Source organism: Miscanthus floridulus, chromosome 2, assembly GCF_019320115.1.
Source record: "Miscanthus floridulus cultivar M001 chromosome 2, ASM1932011v1, whole genome shotgun sequence".
In the NCBI taxonomy this organism is placed as follows: Eukaryota; Viridiplantae; Streptophyta; class Magnoliopsida; order Poales; family Poaceae; genus Miscanthus; species Miscanthus floridulus.
In genome coordinates, this window is record NC_089581.1 from 137685238 (window position 1) to 137698665 (window position 13428).

Genomic DNA, 13428 nt, shown 5'->3' on the forward strand with positions numbered 1-13428 from the left:
GTCCCTGACTCTATTGCCCTGGGGCGGCTGTCGAAACTCTCGGGGGCCCAGCCTTCGAACCCCTGGACCGTAATGGGCTCGGCGCCCAGTTCCTTCGTCTGAAAGGAATCGGGTGGGGGATATTCCCCCCATCGGTTTGACAACAGCAGGCGCGCCTTTTGAGGCGATTTTCTCGGGGAGGCGGAACGGCGCCTGCCACCGCAGCAGTCGGATGCGACGCCATGTCAGCGGATGGAACACAATTGTTCACGCGATTAATGAGAAAAAGGTGGGTACGTGTGTTATGTGGCTGCTAGGATTGAGAGGAGAGAGTCGAGGGGAGCGACGGCGGCTGGCGTGCTACGTGGGGCGGCGGCTAAGGCTGCAAGGGCGCTGGGGGAGGCCGGCCGCGGGGCTTCGCCCACGGCCGACAAGAGAGAAGGGATTTCCTTCTAATCTCTTGCTTGATTAGATTGATACATCTCTTCCCATTATATAGAGAGGTCTGACTTGACCCCTAAGCAAGCGATTAATTAACCCTAATGGGCTAAGGCCCAATAGGCTCTTGACTCCTCTAACACTACACCCCACCTGGACATGCAGCTCGTCCTCGAGTTGCAATCTAACGATGACACTAACGATGCCTCCACTAGACACAAACCTAACACCTAAAAATAAGCCTTTTACATCTCGGCTTATTTTATTGACCTGAAGAAGACTATGACTCTTTATTTTTGACTCTTGAAGATACGGCGGGCACCCTCCGCTTGCTGGACCAGCACGTGTGTAGCCACCTGGATCCCATGGAGACCATCGGAACGAGAGGGGTGCACGGGTATGGCCACCTAGAATTAGTGGCAACAGCAACCAGCGGAGACGTGCTCGTGGCGGACGGTGGCGGAATGCGATGGCGCTAGGCAGTGTGTCCCCGCCGGTGACAAGGAGGGAAGCTGCTCCCATATCGCCGGTGCCGCCATGCTTGCGCCTGAAGACAATAGCAGGTCGGCGCGGTTGCTGGTGGCCGTCCGACCAGGCGAGGTCGACCGACCATGCTAAGTTACGCTCCCGTTGCTGAGGTCGACCACCGCCAAGGTCGCCTCGTGCATAGGTGAGCGCATCTTCTGCAGCCGCCGGCGCGCTAGGAGGCCACGCGCCGCAGCCTGCAGCCGCATCGCCGCAAACACCTTGCAGGCACTTGCCCGCGCAATCACCTTCCTCTCCGTGAGCTGCAAGGCTGCTGCTGTAGGGACGACTGGCCGCCGCCGCTTGAAGATGGGGTGTTGTCGTCCCTGCCGGCGCGCTAGGAGGCAATACGCCACCGCCTGCAGTTGCGCCGCCGATGCCTGGATGTCATCCACACCCCCGTAGAATACGCCATCGCTGTCCTGCTGTGGCGGCACGGGGCTAGGGGTGGTGAACGACGGGTTCAATGAAGGAGAGGTGGAAGACGATGGGCTGGCATCGGTGGGCATCCCATAGGGGGTACGAGATCGGCAGCATCTGCTGGGAAAACGGCAGGGACGGCTGGGGTGGTGCTGCGTAGGTCGGCATCGGCGGATGGAGGTACTGGAGGATGGACTGCATCGTCAGCCGCATCTCCGCCATGCCATTGCTGAGATCGACAATGGCCGCCGTCGTTTGCTCGGGCGTGAGGATGACCCGCGGGGCAGCCGGCGCGCCCATAGGCAGCGATGACGTCGGCACCATCGCCGACGTGGAGGAGAACGCAGGTGGCGGCGCGGTGGTGGTGGCAGGCAGCAGCGCCGACGAAGACGCTGGCGACAGCGGGTGGACATGATCGAACCACATGATCGAACCAGAGATCTCTGATACCAGATGTTATGTGGCTGCTAGGATTGAGAGGAGAGAGTCGAGGGGAGCGACGCCGGCTGGCGTGCGACAGTACCCGCGGCGCTACAGTACCGTGGGTACTGTTCATGGGCGGCGGCTAGGGCTGCAAGGGCGCTGGGGGAGGCCGGCCGCGGGGCTTCGCCCACGGTCGGCAAGAGAGAAGGGATTTCCTTCTAATCTCTTGGTTGACTAGATTGATACATCTTCTCCTATTATATAGAGAGGTCTGACTTGGTCCTTAAGCAAACGACTAATTAACCCTAATGGGCTAAGGCCCAATAGGCCCTTGACTCCTCTAACGATGTTATGTGGCTGCTAGGATTGAGAGGAGAGAGTCGAGGGGAGCGGCGGCGGCTGGCGCGCTACAGTACCCGCGGCGCTACAGTACCGTGGGTACTGTTCATGGGCAGCGGCTAGGGCTGCAGGGCGCTGGGGGAGGCCGGCCGCGGGGCTTCGCCCACGGCCGGCAAGAGAGAAGGGATTTCCTTCTAATCTCTTGCTTGATTAGATTGATACATCTCCTCCCATTATATAGAGAGGTTTGACTTGGCCCCTAAGCAAGCGACTAATTAACCCTAATGGGCTAAGGCCCAATAGGCCCTTGACTCCTCTAACAACGTGGGCGGTAAAATCGGATCTGGATTAACTGTGCCGGATCTGAGGGAAACCTTCTTGATTTTGTCGTCCGCCCTTTTCGCCTCCTTCCTGCATAAATACGCAACGAGCCTCGCCCCTCCCCCTCCTTACCTTGCTTGCATTCGCCTTTGTCGCCCTTGAGCCGTTGCTAGAACAAAGAGCGCCGGGGAGAAGAAGAGAGAGGCGAGGTAGAGAGGGCGAGAGAGGCTCACCGCCGTAGTCGTGTTCTCTGTCGCACCCATGGCCGGCGCCGTTGTCATTGAGGCGGACCCTTGGGGTCAGTCTGACGTATCCGTGGAGACGCTCCAGTCGCTCGTCGACGACAGCCTTCTCCGTCCGGTTACCGACCCCAACAGGCCGAAGTGGATCGCTCCGTCGGGCGAGCCGGAGCCGAGGCCACGCGACGGCTACGTCGTGAGCTTCGTGTTCTTTCACGAGCGCGGCCTCGGCTTACCGGCGGACCGATTCATTCGGGCGCTCCTGCACTACTACGGCGTGGAGCTCCACAACTTCAACCCCAACTCCATCGCGCAGGCGGCCATCTTCGTCGCCGTCTGCGACAGGTACCTGGGGATTGCTCCCCCATTGGGAGCTGTGGCTCCACCTTTTCCGGGCAGGGCATACCACCAAGCCGACGGGCACGTCGGGCACGAGGAAGGCGGTGAGGGCTGGCGGCTGCACTCTCCAAGTGCGCCAGGACCGTCAGCACCTGTACATCCCGGCCCAGCTCGCGTCAACCAATCGCCGCTGGTACATCAGCTGGTTCTATCTTCGCAATGACGACGGCGGGCTTCCCCCCTACACCGGGCGGATCGTGGAGAGCTGTCCAGAGAAGTGGAAGTATGGTGTCCCGAAGGAGGATCAGCCCAAGCTGCAGCCGCTCCTGGAGGGGCTGGAGAGGCTGCGGAGCTGCTGCCTCACGACGGCTGTGGTCGTGGCTGCCTTCCACCGCCGGAGGGTGCTGCCGCTGATGGCTCGGCGGCGGCGCCTGTTCGAGATGAGACCGGATGAGCCGATCGAGGGCATCCGGATGTCCGCCTCCGCCCTCTCTAACGAGGAGATTCTTTGTCGAGTGAGGGAGACGGTGGAGGCGAAGCTGAGGAGCGGTGGCCTGACCCCCATCGCGATGCGCCCGTCGCGGGGGTTCCTCTCCCTGGTAAGTCACGCGCCGCTGTAGCCCTTGAGGCCTCCTCGTTCCTTGCCGTTTTCCGGTCCCTTATTTGCGTTCGCTGTTCCTTCAGGGGATGAGAGATGTGCGAGCCTCCCCGCCGCCCGTTTCTGAGGACGCAGCGCGGCAGGTGGCGAACCGGGCGCATGCCGAGGTGCAGAAGAAGCAGAAGGACGCCGAGCAGGCAAAGCGCAAGAGGAAGACCCTTGAGCGCGAAGAGCTGGAGAAACGCTGCCGCCGGCAGAGGCAGGAGGGCCTCCCGGTGGAGGCGTCTCCGTCGTCGTCACTGTCGGTGGATTCTTCGGGCGGTGATGACGCGAGCGAGCTGGGGCGGGGTCCCAAGGACCATCTCCCTGACGTCGGGGAGACTGCGCCCGGGGCGTCGGCGAGCGGCCCGGCGCTCCCAGGAGGAGGAGGAGATGCCTCGGGGCCGGTGATCGCCTGCCCTGGGGCCGAGGCCGACACGCCCGAGGTGCGGACATTGGGAAAGCGCGCCGTCAGCCCGGTGGGCTCGACGGCAGAGGTGGAGTAGGTGGCGGCGGGGGCGACGCAACTGCCCCCGCAGAGGACCGAGGGGGCGCCGGGGTCCGTCGAGGACCGGTCGGCACCGGCGGATACAGAGGCCGTGCCTCCGCCACCGCCACCGCCTTCGCAGAGGAGGGTCGCCGTGCCGAAGCGGTTGCAGCCCCGCTCGAGGTAAGCCTTTTTTTGGCATAGTTGCAGCATCTTCCGTTCGTTCTTCGGTTGCATGCTGACCCCATAAGTATCTTGTCTTCAGCCGGAAGCGTCCTGCGGAGGTGCCCGCCCTTGCGCCACTTAAGGCGCTCAAGGTGAGCCCCAGCTGCATCGCCCACTGGGTGGTGGAGGCGCAAGCCGCCATACAACGTGGCGCGGCGTCGGCGAGGGCCGACCCGAAGGAGCCGGTCGCCCAAGGAGAGGCTGCCGAGGCGGCCCCTACACAGGCGGGGGAGGGAGCGCCTCTGACCCGCGAGGCCGAGGCCCATGGGTCAGATGAGGCCGAGGCGTCCTTGGTCGCTGAGGCCACCGAGGTCGAGGCCCCCCGGGCCTCCGAGGCCGAGGCGTCCTTGGAGGCCGGGGTGCCTAGGACCGCCGAGGCCACGGTGGCGGGGGCCGGAGCCCCCGGGACCACCGAGGCCACGGTGGCGGAGGCCAACGTGAGCGCGGCGAAGCCGGCGGCCCAGGAAGTGGAGATGAAGGCGGCGGAGGCCTCGGTACCGCCCCTGGTCTAAGGCCTGCCGCTGTTGCGGGAGAGCGCCCGGGAGGCGGAGGTCCATCCGATCTCCTCCGACGATACTTCCTGGGCGCAGGAGGTGGTCGACGCCGAGGTGGCCGGCACCATGGAGCAGTCGGCTCCGACCCCGGGCGAGGGAAGCTCGGCCCTCGTGCGGGTATGACCCGAGCCCCGCGGGTGGGATCACCCGCGTGTCCTGTGGCAGAGCCGGGACGACCCTGAGGGGGAGCCTCTGTTCGCCCTCGAGGACTATTAGGATATGTATAATCCTGCACTAATCATAGATTGGGTGTAATCCCATAGATAGGCTAGCTGCCATATATAGCCTAGGATTCTTTCTATGTATAGCCTAGGATTGCTTCCTTGTACAGGGAATAGCTTTCCATATGTGTAATTTACTTGTATGCATATTAGCTATATATGAAAGGCTCCCCACCCACATTCAGTGTGTGGTAATTCCCTCCTTTCCTGTCTATTCTACATGGTATCAGCTTAACCGATCCTCCTTCCCCTTCCCACCGCCCCCTCTGCTGTCCCTCCCTCCTCCCATCAGGGTCGCCATGACGACTGGATCTGCCACCAGCTCCTCCTCCTCCTCCAGCACCACGAACAGCCTGGGCTCCCTCTCTGCCCCTGCTGTCTTCGTTGCCCCCTATGCAACGATCAATGTCAAGAACCACATCCCGGTGACCTGGAACTGACGAGGCCCAACTTCAACCAGTGGGAACCGTTCTTCACTTCTCTCTGCGGGAAATTCGGACTTCTTTCCCACATCACGGAGGAAGCTGGCTCTCCCGACCCTGCCTGGAACATCGTCGACGCCTGCGTCCGCAGTTGGCTCCTTGGCTCTGTTGGGCCGGATGTCCTCGGCCTGGCAACGGCGCCAGATCAGACCGCACGTGCCCTCTGGCTCGCCATCAGGCGCCTCTTCGAGGCCAACAAGGCCCCGCGCGCCATCTTCCTGGGTCACGAGTTCTACTCCATGACCCAGGGCGACTCCCCCGTCAACGACTACGCCCAAAAGATGAAGGCCACCGCCGCCGCGCTCCGTGATGTCGGTCGCGTCATCACCGACTCGGAGCTCGTCCTCAACTTCCTGCACGGCCTCAACCCCCGCTTCGCCAGCACTGCCGACAACATCGCCGACTCGCACCCGTTGCCGGACTTCGCCACCACGCGCGAGAAGCTCGTCCTCAAGGAGCTCCGCCTCGCCAACGAGGGCACCGTGGTAGCCCAGACGGCGTTCCACGCCGCGTGCGGCACTGCCTGCCGCACTGTCTCCAGCGCCACCGGCGGCAGCTTCACCGGCTATGGTGGTGGCTCCAGCAGCGGCGGCAGCGGTGGCGGGAAGGGCGGCAGCAATGGCCGCTGGAAGAAGAAGGGCAAGGGCGGCGCCCCGAAGTCTGCAGCATCGGCGGCTCCGTGGCTCTGCTACCCGCCCTGGACTGTTGCGCCGCATCAGCAGCCATGGCGTCCACCAGCGTGGGGCGGCCCTGGCGTGCTCGGGGGCCCTCCCCCGGCCCAGGCTCACACGGCCTTTGCCCCCGCTCAGTTCTCCGGCGCCACGAACTCCTCTCTGCCTCCTCACCAGCAGCAGGGCGGCTGGGATCAGGCAGGCCTCATCGCTGCCCTGAACCAGATGTCGCTTCAGGGGTCCTCCCCCTGGGTCTTCGACACCGGTGCCATTGCCCACATGTCATCCTCGGATGGTATACTCCTGTCCCGTCCCTCCTCCATCCACCACCAAATACCTCATCAAATTCTCTATGGCACTCTCCCAGATTACTCCTCCCTCCATGTCTTCGGGTGCCTTTGCTATCCAAACCTCACCGCCACCTCCCCCCACAAACTCGCTCCTCGCTCCGCCCCGTGTGTTTTCCTCGGATACCCATCCTCTCACAAGGGCTACTGCTGCCTCGACATGAATACTCGCCGGATAATCATTTCCCGCCATGTCATATTCGACGAGTCAGTGTTCCCATTCGCGGCAGCACCATCGGCGGCCTCCGTGCCGCCCTCACTTGAATTTCTGATGCTGGGACAGTTCAGGGTTCTCCATGTTCCTTCTGCACACCAGTTTGCTGACATTATGACCAAGGGTCTGCCCGTCTAGCTCTTCACTGACTTTCGGACCAGTCTGTGCGTCCGTGATGCTTCCGCTACGACTGCGGGCGGGTATTAGGATATGTATAATCCTGCACTAATCATAGATTGGGTGTAATCCCATAGATAGGCTAGCTGCCATATATAGCCTAGGATTCTTTCTATGTATAGCCTAGGATTGCTTCCTTGTACAGGGAATAGCTTTCCATATGTGTAATTTACTTGTATGCATATTAGCTATATATGAAAGGCTCCCCACCCACATTCAGTGTGTGGTGATTCCCTCCTTTCCTGTCTATTTTACAAGGACGCGGCCGAGGGCGGGCGCTGGGACACCTTCGAGCAATACCGCCAACTGGCGGAGCGGTCACTACGGACAGCGCTGTCCGTCGTGGCCGACGATCTGCCCGGGGTCGCCCAGGTTCACGCCTTCTTTTCTCATGTGGTGTCGTCTTTTTCCGAGTTTTCTTGTAGTGAATGACCCCTGTTTTGCCTATCTAGGAGCTCGAGACCCGGTCCCTCGAGAAGTCGGTCTTTCTCCGGCGGGAGAGGGACGTCTGGGACCAGCTCCAGCGGCAGAAGGACCTGCTCGCTCGTGCCAACGAGCTTCTGTCGGCGCGGAGCGCGGAGGTGGAGGACCTCCGCCTACGCGGTGCCGATATGAAGGCGGTGGCGGCGGCTCAGGAGCAGGTCGCCCCCTTGGCGGCACGGGTCCAGGAGTTGGAGGAGGAGCTGACCCGCGTGGCCGGTGATCGGGACGCCTTCAGGTCCCGGGCTGGAGAAGCCACGGCCTCTGTCAAGGCCCTTGCTGGACAGCTGGGGACGGAGCAGGGTGCGCACCAGCTGAGGAAAGGTGCCTTGGATGAGGCCCTCAAGGTGGCTGAGGCTTCCCGGACCGAGGCTGTGGTCTGGAGGGGAAAGGCCGAGGGTGAGTCTTATTCCCCTTGTTTTATTTGTTTTTCTTGTGTTCGGCCCCTAACTCCTTGGTGTGATGCAGAGCTGGAGGAAGAGGCTTCCAGGGCGGCCGAGGCTTCCCGGGTCGAGGTCTAGCGCCTGAAGGAGAAGGCCGAGGCCTCTCGGGTCGAGGCCCGACGCTGGGAGGAGAAGGCCGAGGGTGAGTCCCGTAGGCTTCCGCCCCTATTCGGCTTGTTTTCCTTTGCGCTCAACCCCATTCCGTTTCTTTTGGCGCAGAGTTGGAGAAGGAGGTCACCCGGGCAGCTGAGGCCTGTGTCGCAGTGCAGGCGGTGCTTGAGACCGAGATCAAACCTGCGCCCAAGGCCCCAATCACTGTCAATATGAACAGTTCATCAGATGCGGACGTGTCTTCTTATATTACCAAAAGAACCATCTAGTGCTGTTTTTTAATAGCTAGAAGACAAGATTTCATTTTCCTATCATGTCCTTGGCACATGATGCGCATATAAAGTAGTACATCTGCGTTCCAGTGGAACGTATGTGCTGATGATGCAACATGATTCATATTTTATTGCTCGGCTATTTTTATTTTTTTTTATGTCCCACATGATTCATTTGCTCGGCCAATTTTGTTTGCAGGTCGGCTATTCTGCACCCACGCAGTCAGGGATTGTAGATGAAGTCGGGCTAGCTATCTCCGAGGTTCGTGACACCATCATAATCTTTGGAGAATAAATAAATTGTTCTTTCAGTGCACACTTTAGTATAATAATATTATGAAACTACTGTTGGATCTACTTCTAATCTTCTATCACTCTGAAATGTTCAATTTCATTGTATGGAAAAATATATTGACGGCCAAAGTTTAGATCGCCTTACTGTACATATTTTAACCTGCAGTTTGCCATTTTTGGATCTATATTGACAATCGGAGCAATGGTTGGTGCTGTTACTAGTGGGCGCTTGGCTGATTTTCTTGGACGAAAAATGGTAAAATTACTACACTGTCAATTGAGGTGAATCTTCTTAGTTTTACTAAAGATCATCCTCACACTATATCCTCTGTTTTGATTTGTGTTAGACCATGCGGATATCAGCTACTATTTGTATCTTTGGTTGGCTTTCTATACATCTGGCCAAGGTTTGTTCATTGTTGATAATTATCGTTCTTACGCTCTTAATCATTAATTATCTGTTCCAGCTCACTTCCTGTTTTCATAACATGATTTATACTGAATGTACAGAGCGCTATCATGCTCTACTTTGGGAGAATCCTACTGGGTTTCAGTACTGGAGTTCTTTCTTATGTGGTAAACATCTCCTAAATACTAATTCTTATGTACTACATTGCTTACTCTATGCTCGCTCTCTGTCTAAATTATCATGTTGTAACCTGAAAACTATCATGTTTTAGTGTTCTGACCATGTGTTTGATCCGCAGGTGCCTGTATTCATAGCTGAAATAGCACCAAAGAATCTCCGTGGGGGTCTCGCAACATCAAACCAGGTTTGAAAACTAGAGCTCAAGAGTCTTGTAACGCGCATGATAGTTTTACCAGCTAATATGGTCCACTGGCTGCATGTGCAGCTCTTGATCTGTTCTGGAAGCTCAGCAACCTACATCATAGGAGCCCTTGTTGCATGGCGCAATTTGGTACTTGTTGGTATGCTGTGTTCACATCAACGCTAGATACATGATTATTCTTCTAATTCAAACTGGATGGAAATGAGTGAAAGTTTTGGTCCAGGTTTATTGCCTTGTGTTCTCCTGCTAGTCGGGCTTTTCTTCATTCCAGAGTCGCCGAGATGGCTGGTAAGGCACTTCTGCGTTAGCTGAATGTTCTATCAAATGTGACTTTTTGGATGTGTTTGTGGTGGGAAAAGAACCCAGCTTTTTCACTGCTTCAAACGATGGTAGTGTCAGTAGGACATACGAAGTAAATTCATCAATCACCCAATGATTCTTGTCAACTAAACTAAAAAAATTTGGTTCATCTATGTTGTGATGAATCTTTTGCTGTGAGCTTTACAATGCATTTAAACTACAGGCCAATGTCGGAAGGGAAAAGGAATTCCACACCTCATTGCAAAAGCTGCGTGGAGAGGATGCTGATGTATCAGAAGAGGCAATTGAGATTAAAGTTGGTTTCTATCTTGACAGGCTATATATACTGGAATTTATAATGTTCTATGCTTAGACAGCTCATTTTTTTCAGGAGTACATTGAATCACTCCGTAGCTTTCCAAAGGCCAGGCTTCAAGACTTATTTCTAAGCAAAAATATATATGTGTAAGGAATCATTTATTTAACTACATACTTTTAGAATATGCATCTCTTTTGTTCATTGAATTTGAAATTTGACCATATGGAACTTTTCAGAAATATTTGCCAGGCATATAACTGCTGATCTTATATGCACAGGTGGGTGTTGGTTTGATGGTTTTTCAGCAACTCGGAGGGATAAATGGTGTTGGATTCTATGCAAGCTATATCTTCAGCTCTGCCGGTATGCAAATGTCTCTAATATTGTGTTGTCCTTTTGTAACAGTCATTTATGAATATGCTGCTTTTATCATAACTTCAGGGTTTTCTGGAAAACTTGGAACCATCTTGATTGGCATTATTCAGGTTTGAGATAAGCTGCTTTCAGCTGGTAAAAGTTACTAATTAGAACACTTTTGTTTATAACCATGATCATTTCAGATTCCAATTACATTGTTTGGGGCCATCCTCATGGATAGGAGTGGAAGAAGGGTTCTCCTGATGGTATAAACACTACAAAGCTGAGCTGATGTACACAAAGAAAGTTGCTAGGTAGAATGTTTTGTGAGATCCTTTTATCCTATAGGTCTCTGCATCTGGAACATTTTTGGGCTGCTTCCTCACTGGAGTATCATTCTATCTAAAGGTAACTATAATTTTTCTAACATGGTATGGAAAATTACTCTTGAAACTGACATAATATATGATAGCATCATAAATTAGCATGATGGCAATCACTTGGCACCAGCTGGTAAAAAGTTCAGCTTATTCTAAAAAGGATTGACATGGCATATAGGACGTTTATCTATGTTTCTATATATAATGGTGAATGCTTCATGATCTGTTAGGCACAAGGACTTCTCCCAGAATGGGTTCCCACATTGGCTCTTTCTGGCATACTGGTAAGAGATACAATGTCCCTGTGCTTTTACTTTCTTTCAGTTACAGTATGAAACTTCCAAGGACAATAAGCTATATGTTAAGTCTCTTGAAAATCATTATACCTAGTACCATGGCAAATTGTCAAGATATATATTCCCGTATGCACAAGTTATGCATTTTATTTCTTGTAGTCTGAAATTGTCTTATGATGCTATTTCGATAAATAGGTTTACATCGGGGCATACTCAATTGGAATGGGTCCTGTCCCTTGGGTTGTCATGTCTGAGGTAAAATGGAAACCGGATTGTATTTGTTCTGGATGCATTTATGACAGATGGACAAATATTAAAGTTTGCTGGAGATTTACCATTGCTTAAATTGACTGCCTGCAGATATTCTCAATTAACATGAAAGCAGTTGGTGGAAGCTTGGTGACCCTTGTTAGTTGGTTGGGTTCCTTTACGATTTCTTACTCATTTAGCTTCCTTATGGACTGGAGCTCTGCAGGTAATGCACCTAGAGTATTGCTGTTCACCTGCAATTTTAGACTTCTTTTTTTCTTCTTTGGTAAAATACAGTAAAGGGCGTACCCCGTGCAAAGAGCTCCCGCTCTGTGCGGGGTCTGGGGAAGGGTGAACAGTGCTTATGAAATGTGCTTAATCAAAAGTAAACTTTCAGTTTTAACGGAAAAATGAAATTGTAATGTACCTTCCCTGCTTACATTTGTTCCATTGCTTATTATTGTGTACAGGTACCTTCTTCATGTTCTCTGCAGCCAGCTTGGTCACTGTACTCTTAGTGGCGAAGCTAGTGCCTGAAACCAAAGGAAGGACACTCGAGGAGATCCAAGACTCTCTAAACACCAGAAGATAATAATGAATTTACTGCACACTACAGAAGAATTCCAAGATGGAAAATGGGAATTTACAGGACACAACAGAATAATTCCAAGATGGAAAATGATATACACGTTTACCTTTCCCACCTCCACCGTGTGCTCAACCGTCAGATTTCTGCTCATTGATGGATATATATATAGAAGAAACAATACAATTTTCACCTCCTCCCGCTTCCCCTCCCCTTCTCTCCTGCCCACCTTTGTGTAAGTGTAATATGTAGTGTACTCTGTGTAGGTTAAGGAAGAGATTATGTAGTATTATGTACCATCCCCTCCAGATTGCTTGAGCTTGAGCAGCAACTGAACCGACATTATGTACCATGTCCCTCTAGATCAATCGGCACTTCGGCAGTACATTTTTATATTCATGATCAACATTTATGTATCATATGTCCCTCCAGATCAATCAGCAATGCATTTTTATATTCATGATCATCAGCAGATACGACTGTGGTTTTATAGTTGTTGTATTACCATGGCAGCTACATATCGTCGTCCTGTTGAAAATCAAAATTGGCCCACGGCAAAAATTTATTGAACAACAAATAATACTTTTTTATAACCATGATCAGCATATACAATTTTGTTTTTATAGTTGTTGTGTTATCATGGCAACTTCATATCATTTTTTGAAAGGTGGCAACTTCATATCATTGTCCTGTTAAAATTCGAAATTGTCCATAAAGCAACAATTGTAGTTTCGAGTTCTATTCACTCCATGATGGAAGGAGGAGCGGGCAGATTGTCATGATGGAAGGAGGAGCGGGCGACCGTGCCTTAGCACATATTTCATTAAGAGGGGTAGAGAAACAAATAATACAAAGTTTCCAAGGCCAAGCCTACTGAATGGTAACCCCAAGATTGCCAATCAACTACTCTGCAAATTACACATAAAAGCACTACGGCCATCAGTTTTCCGAGCAATCCGTGATGGAAGGAGACAAGGAGTGGCAGATGTTTCGCAGACATCAGTTTTCTGAAATATATTTATGGCCCAGTACCACGTGAAATGATATGCATAGTATATTTTCTATACTTTTATTCTCATTTCATGTAAAAGGTTAATATAGAGGTACTATATTTAGAGAGCCAAAAAATTAGCTGACTCAAACCTAATTAAATAATTAAGATGAAACTAATTCCATCGAAATAGCACACGTGGACCACACTAGCTGACCTATAGAGCATCTCCAAGAGTTCCCTAAACATCCTTCTAATCCTTGTTTTTTTAGAAAGATGGGGAAAAAAACCCTCTCCAACAATTTCTAATATTTACTCCTAATCTTTTAGAACTTGCAAAAACCCACCCTCCAGCGCGTAAAGATACGCGCGACTGCGCGTCTGCGTATCCTCCTCCCACGCAGTTTCGCGATCTGTTGGAGCCAAGACGATGGCGCCGGCATGGAGCGGGCGGTGGACGCACTACGGCCGCCCCTGCCTGGCCGCCAGGTGAAGCGGTGTGGCGTCGTGCCCGTGCTCGT

The 13428-nt window shown here is 53.4% G+C and overlaps 1 protein-coding gene across 1 annotated transcript; it reads left to right on the plus strand.

Moving 5' to 3' along the window:
- The first annotated feature begins 6268 nt into the window (after positions 1–6268).
- On the plus strand, positions 6269–12352 carry LOC136530873 (sugar transporter ERD6-like 16). The gene is made up of 19 exons (XM_066523586.1): positions 6269–7917; positions 7987–8103; positions 8181–8606; positions 8805–8894; positions 8986–9045; positions 9149–9214; positions 9346–9411; positions 9493–9568; positions 9653–9717; positions 9953–10045; positions 10121–10192; positions 10327–10411; positions 10490–10533; positions 10609–10671; positions 10754–10813; positions 11016–11069; positions 11277–11336; positions 11442–11556; positions 11801–12352. The coding sequence occupies exons 3-19, from the start codon at positions 8451–8453 to the stop codon at positions 11920–11922; spliced, it is 1347 nt and encodes a 448-aa protein (XP_066379683.1). The 5' UTR covers positions 6269–7917; positions 7987–8103; positions 8181–8450; the 3' UTR covers positions 11923–12352.
- Positions 12353–13428: the final 1076 nt, after the last annotated feature.